The sequence below is a fragment of the Egretta garzetta genome, unplaced genomic scaffold (assembly GCF_000687185.1).
Source record: "Egretta garzetta isolate BGI_Z169 unplaced genomic scaffold, ASM68718v1 scaffold596, whole genome shotgun sequence".
NCBI classification, from domain to species: domain Eukaryota; kingdom Metazoa; phylum Chordata; class Aves; order Pelecaniformes; family Ardeidae; genus Egretta; species Egretta garzetta.
Window position 1 is genome coordinate 867,948 of NW_009260129.1, and position 6,819 is coordinate 874,766.

General features: G+C 46.7%; 1 protein-coding gene across 1 annotated transcript in view; it reads left to right on the top strand.

Annotated features, from left to right (window-relative positions):
- Positions 1–5,878: 5,878 nt before the first annotated feature.
- Positions 5,879–6,819, top strand: part of KCNV2 (potassium voltage-gated channel modifier subfamily V member 2) — a 6,546-nt gene continuing 5,605 nt past the window's right edge. Inside the window, exon 1 of the mRNA XM_009641507.1 lies at positions 5,879–6,813. Within this exon, the coding sequence (XP_009639802.1) occupies positions 5,879–6,813 (935 nt within the window). The remainder of the gene's footprint in view (positions 6,814–6,819) is intronic.

Genomic DNA, 6,819 nt, shown 5'->3' on the forward strand with positions numbered 1-6,819 from the left:
GAGCATGTTATTTCAAGTCTCCAAGATGTTAAGGTAGTTTGAGCCACACTTTTTAGCACAATGGCAGAACTACTGAGTAAAGTTCTAGGGTTATTGTTCAAGTAGGTCAGAATAGATGATCTTACAGGCCTTTCCTGACCTTAAAAAAACTAATCTGTGAACAGTTCCTCTAGTGAGGTAGGAACTAACCCACTGAGGCCTTGCAGAGCCATATAAATTCTTCAAGGTAATTTTAATTAAAAAGTTCTCCTTTATTTTAACCAAGACAAAGCAAGAAGACTGAAGCTGATTTGCTCAGTGAAAAAGCATTGAAGTTATACAGTCCCCTATCCTGGGAAAAGTCAGTACTCCTTAAGATGAAGATTTGCAGACTCATCTTCATGTGAACCCTTTCATTTTAACTGTATCTCTCCCTTGTGAAAATACTGTTCTCAGGAAACTCCCCCTGAATCCTTTCCCTCCGCCCTAACTGCCTTCACTGATGCTCCGATTTTCAGTTGGGTTGACCTTTTTACGGTTGTTTGGAGCACTGTCTAGTTGATTGGACAGCATTCTCCACTGTTACTGACTGCCAGGTTTTAATGTTTCTTCCTCTCCCCATAGAATCATACAATATCTCAAGTTGCAAGGGACCCATAAGAATCATCAATGATCCCAAATCCCTGCCTAAAATTAAACCATATGACTAACAGTGTCATCCAGATGGTCCTTGAACACTCTGAGAGGTTTGCTGCCATGATCACTTCCCTGGGAAGCCTGTTCCAGTGACTGGCCACCCTCTCAGTGAAGAACCTTTTCCTAATGTCCAATCTGAACTTCACCTGATGCAGGTTCATTCCATCTCCTCATGTCCTATCGCTAGTCTCCAGAGAGAGAAGATCAGCACCTCTCGCTCTGCTGCCCCCCTTGAGAAAATTGGAGGCTATGATGAGGTCACTCCTCAGCCTTCTCCAAGGTGAGCAAACCAAGTGACCTCAGCTGCTCCTCCTAAGTCTTGCCCTTGAGGCCTTTAACCATCTTGGTCACCCTCCTCTGGATGGACTCTAATAGTTTGACGTCCTTCTTATGCTGAGGCTCCCAGAACTGCGCACGGCACTGGAGGTGGGGCTGCCTCAGTGCAGTGCAGAGGGGGACAATCACCTCCCTTGACCAGCCGGCTATGCTGTGCTTGATGCACTCCAGGACATGGTTGGCTGTTTTGGCTGCAAGGGCACACTGTTAACTCATATTCAGCTTGCCATCAACCCAAATCCCCAGATCTTTTTCCATGGGGCTGCTCTCCAGCTTCTCATCCTCCAGTTGGTATGTATAGCCAGCATTACCTGTCTGAGGTGGAGAATCCTGCACTTGCTCTTGTTAAATTTCTTATTGTTGGTGATTGCCCAGCTCTCTAGACTATCCAGATTTCTATGTAAAGCCTCTCTACCCTTGAGGGACTCCACAGCTCCTCCTAGTTCAGTATCATCACCAAACTAACTTAATGCACATTTGATTCCTGGATCCAGATAATTTATAAAAGCATTAAAGAGCACTGGCCCTAAAATCGAGTCCTGAGGAACCCCACTAGACTGATGTAACCCCATTTACTGAAACTCTTTGGCCTGTCAGCCACTTGCTCACCCGATGTATTATGGACTTGTCTAGCTATGTGCTGAACATTTTTTCCAGAAGGATACTGTGAGAGACAGTATTAAAAGCTTTGCTACAATCAAACAAACCCCACATCTACCGGCTTCCCTTGGTCAACTAGATAGGTCATCTTGTCATAAGAGGAAATTAAGCAGGACTTTGCCCTTGTGAACCTGTGCTGGCTATGACCAATGGCTGTGCTGTCTCTCAGCTGTTTTTGAGTAACTCCCGGAATAACCTTCGCCATAATTTTTCCAGGCACTGAAGTGAGACTGACAGGCCTGTAATTACCAGGGTCTTCCTTCTTAGCCTTCTTGAAAATTGGTACATTTTCCAGCTGCCAGTCGACTAGGACCTCTCCAGACTCCCAAGACCACTGAAAAACAATGGAGAGAGGTCCCACAATGACATCCATCAGCTCTTTCAGTACCCTGGTATGAAGCCCATTGGGCCCTATAGACTATTGTGCATCCAATGGGAGCAGAAAGTCTTGAACATGTTCAGGGGCAGCTGGGAATTTATTATTTTCCCAGTGACAGTCTTCCAACACAGGGCTCCAGGGCTCCCAGGGCCCACCATCTGTTTTGAAGAGGCAAAGAAGGTGTTAAATTTCCCTGCTTTTTCTACATCCCTATTTGTGAGGTGACTGACCTCATCAAATAATGGACCGATGTTACCTCTGATCCTCCTTTTGCTGTTAACATATTTAAAAAAGCCCTTTTTGTTGTCCTTCACAGTGCTGGTCAGCTTGAACTCTAATCATAGAATCATAGAATCACTTTGGTTGGAAAAGACCTTTGAGATCATCGAGTCCAACCTTTAACCTAACCCTGACATCCCACCACTAAACCATCTCCCTAAGCACCTCAGCTATCCTTCTTTCAAATACCTCCAGGGAGGAGGACTCTACCACCTCCCTGGGCAGCCCATTCCAGAGCCTGACAACCCTTTTGGTGAAGAAGTTTTTCCTAATGGACTAGCCTAAACCTGCCCTGGCACAACTTCAGACCATTCCCCCTCGTCCTACCATCTGTTACCAGGGAGAAGAGACCAACACCCACCTCCCTACAGCCTCCTTCCAGGCAGTTGTAGAGGGCGATCAGGTCTCCCCTCAGCCTCCTCCAGACTAAATAACCCCAGTTCCCTCAGCCGCTCCTCGTATGACTTGTGTTCCAGACCCCTCACCAGCTTGGTTGCTCTCCTCTGGACACGTTCCAGCAACGCAACATCTTTCTTGTAGTGAGGGGCCCAAAACTGAACACAGTATTCAAGGTGCGGCCTCACCAGCACCGAGTACAGGGGGACAATCACTTCCCTGCTCCTGCTGGTCACACTATTTCTGATAGAAGCCAGGATGCCATTGGCCTTCTTGGCCACCTGGGCACACTGCTGGCTTTGGCCACGCAAATTTTCTCCCTACAGTGGTGAACAGCATCTCTATCGTCCTCCTGTGTCACCTTGCTTTCCATACACTTTCCTTTTCTGCCTAAGTTCTGGAAGAAGATCCCTGCTCAGCCAAGCCAGTCTTCTGTCCCACTTGCTTAACTTCCAATACTTTGGAATTGCCCGCTCCTGCACTGTTAAGAAATAGCTCTTAAAAACTGACCAGAATTCATCGAACTCAATACCTTCAAAAGCAGATTCCCTGGGGACCTTACTAACTAGCTCCTTCAGCAGCCCAAAGTCCGCCCTTCCCCATACAAGAAGATGTCATGCAATTCTTATTAAGGGCATTTATGACGATAAACAGCACACTGAATAAGGTCGCTAAGGGAAAAAAACAGGGAGGAGGGGAAGTCTTTTCTGGTCACTTCATTTTCTTATTTATCTAGACTTAGGGTCTAGCAGCTCAGAACCAGATCTTACTCCAAAGTAAAGAACATAAAGAAAGCAATTTTATTTTACCTGTTTTGTCAGTTAGAGGCAAGTCTGAGCAGAGTGTACAAGGTGCCTAGGAGCTATGTTCCCAAGAGTATCTAGGTCGAAGTGATTAGTTTGAGCAGAAGCGAAGCTACTGATCTTTCTTGCTTTGCTTCGTAGTGATGTTGAAGATCTTAGACCAGGTGCATGAGGTGCTGGCATTTGACAGCCATGAAGTTCACCCTGTAGAAGCTCCTGCTACTGCAGTATGGTATGAGAAATGATCTCTTGAATTGTGAGCAATAAGCCTTACTGGATGCTTCTCAGAAGTGAGACCAGGGAGCCTGACAAAATGCAAAATGAAATGCTACAGTGGAGGCTGACAAAAGGAATATGGTTACAGTCTAGCCTGAATCTTGATTAAGATACATTCGTGAATTTTTGGTAGTAAAGTGACAGCGTTACAAACTATTTTTTTTCTTACGTCATAATTAGTTTGCTTAGGAGAAAGAAATAGCCTTGAAATTGGACATTAATTTGCATTAAGGTTGCTAACAAAGGACTCACCATGGCATGGTTTAATGTTCAAAGCAAACTGCAAAGCAGATTGGTATCTGTAATAAGGCACTGACAATCCCCATTAATAGGGGCCTTGCCTTTTTTGCATCAAGGAAGAGAACGGGCAGTGGAGATAAATTCATGAAGCAAAACACTTTCAAGAGCAGCTAAATATGAATTGCCAATAATCCAGGCCTTAAACAGTGTGACCTGAAGAAACCTTGAATTATTCAGTGTGATGCACCATTAGGATGCAGCCTGAGAATGAAAGTGTTGCAAAATGCTCAGCTATGGTGTCTTCCTGTTTGTCAAAAACTAGTAAATGTAAAAGCTACAACAAAGGGGTAGGGAAAAAGGGAAAAAGGAGTGATTCTCACAGCAACAGCAATTACTTCGCATGGGACACCACCAAAACAACAGTATTGGGGTTTGCAGGGGCAAGACCATGAGATTAACGACACAAGAACAGGAACTTGAGGAAAACAAAGGAGACATACTGCTGCAGGGTCTCTGGGATGCACTGTCCTAGCAGCTTGTGTGAAAGGGTAGGGAGTGGCAAGTGGAAGGCAGGCTACAGGACTGCAAATGGAAACCTTCCCAGACCAGCGAGGGTGTTGCCAAAGCTAGCACTGTCCTACTGCCTTGTCCCTTCCTGCATCAGCCTGGAGGCAGGTAGGATAACAAGCTGGTGTTAAGAAGCTGTAACTCAGGGGCTAAGAGCATGCCAGAGGAGCCATCCTTTTATTGTGTGCATCCTCTGCTCTACAGGAGCTCTAGCTCAGCCAAAGTGCTCCCTGTGAGAAGGGGAAGTAACCTGGCTTTCAGGGTGCTCATTGTTACTGGAGATGCTTGCGCCAGCTCACCTAGAGCTGAGGATTAAACCTCCATCAAAACAAGGAGAAAGCATCTCTCCTATCCTGCTAGCTACCTAGTGCAGCTTTATGCTATTAAACGTGACTTGCAAAAGAAACAAGAGTGGCTTTATTCTGATTCTCAGCAGCTCATGAAGTGTTTGAAGTGAAGTAGCGTGCTGGAAACCCCTTCATGCCCCTACCCTTCACTTCCACTGTGTCCAGAGGACCATGACCCTGTGCTCCCAGAGCACAACCAAAGCTTCAGGAACAGACTTTCCTCAGCCCTTAAGCAGATGGAGGTATTCTAACTGGGAATAAAAAGGCATGACTTTATTTGCTCACCATTGGAAAACAAAATTTTAAGAGCTACCGTAGTGAATTCCTACCCATTATCTGCACATCAATTATTCATTGTTTTCATTAAGGAAAACCAAGACATGCTATACTTATGTAGATGAAAGTAAACTGTAATGCTGTCTCTCTCCCATGCCTCTCTCTTCTCCCTCTGCTCATCATACGTTTTAATTTTGAGATTATTCTTAATCTATATATACTTGAATTAGGAAAATGTATGGGTTTTATTAGCAATAAAACTTTAGGGCTTTTTTTCCCCCTACTGATTTTTCATAGATTTATGGATCCATAATCATTCACGTCACAGCCTGAGGGAGATGAGGTTGGAACAGGATAATAGCCCTCAAATCCCCTTCTCTAAGCACTCAGATCTTCCCTGTCAGCAAGATTAAAACGGTCAACAGCAGTCTTCATGTGTCTATATCCCACACAGAGCTTTCACAACAACTGTTGTTTCTCCCTGGCTTGCAGGGAGAAAAATGCAGAACCGCTGCTGTGCATGATACTTCCAAGACAAAGGAAGAAGAAAACGGGATTGTCAGCCTTTGTAGTGTTGGAAAGGACTGGTGTTAATTTCTTGATCAGGTGACTGCAAAGAAGGGAGAAGAGTAAGGAAAAGTAGTATGTTGCAGTTTAACATGCGGAGGCAGTTTCCTTTCCTAAAACATAAAGGCAGAGAGAGGGAAGCACCAAATGTCCTCCTGCAGCCCGACAAGGGGAAGGATAATAAAGGCATGCATGTAGACAAGCAGAGCGGCTTTTCTGCTCCCACTCCATTGAACTCCCAGCCCCTGCTGCTCCTGGGACCGGAGGGGAATTACAACTATTATGTGGATGATGAAGATGAGGAAGAGGAAGAGAAAGAACAAGGAAAATGGCCAAGTGGAGACACATTTGAGGGAGAAAACAAGACCTCATCATCCATTCCTTGCTCCCCTGCCCTTTCCTCTGGAGCCCCGGCCACAGCTTCCACTTCATCCATGCTGAACATCAACGTTGGTGGCCAAAGCTACCGCCTCACCTACCAGGCAGTGGCCATCTATCCCAAAACCCGCCTGGGCCGCCTGGCTACCTCCACTGACCGTCGCTGCCAGCTGGGCCTGTGCGATGACTACGCTGCCCAGGTAGATGAGTATTTCTTTGACCGGGACCCGGCCGTCTTCCAGCTGGTGTACAACTTCTATGCCTCGGGGGTGCTGCGTGTGCGGGACGAGCTGTGCCCCCGTAGCTTCCTGGAGGAGCTGAGCTACTGGGGCGTGCGGCTCAAATACACTCCTCGCTGTTGCCGCATCTGCTTCGAGGAGCGCCGTGATGAGCTGAGCGAGCAGCTGAAGGTCCAGCGCGAGCTGCGCTCCCAGGCAGAGGCTCAGGAGAATGAGCAGCTTTTCCACCACATGCGCTATTATGGTCCCCAGCGCTGGCGCCTCTGGAACCTCATGGAGAAGCCCTTCTCCTCTGTCACCGCCAAGGTGATGGCAGTGGCCTCCAGCTTCTTCGTGCTCATCTCCGTGGTGGCCCTGGCACTCAACACAGTGGAGGAGATGCAGCAGGGAGAGCGGAAGAG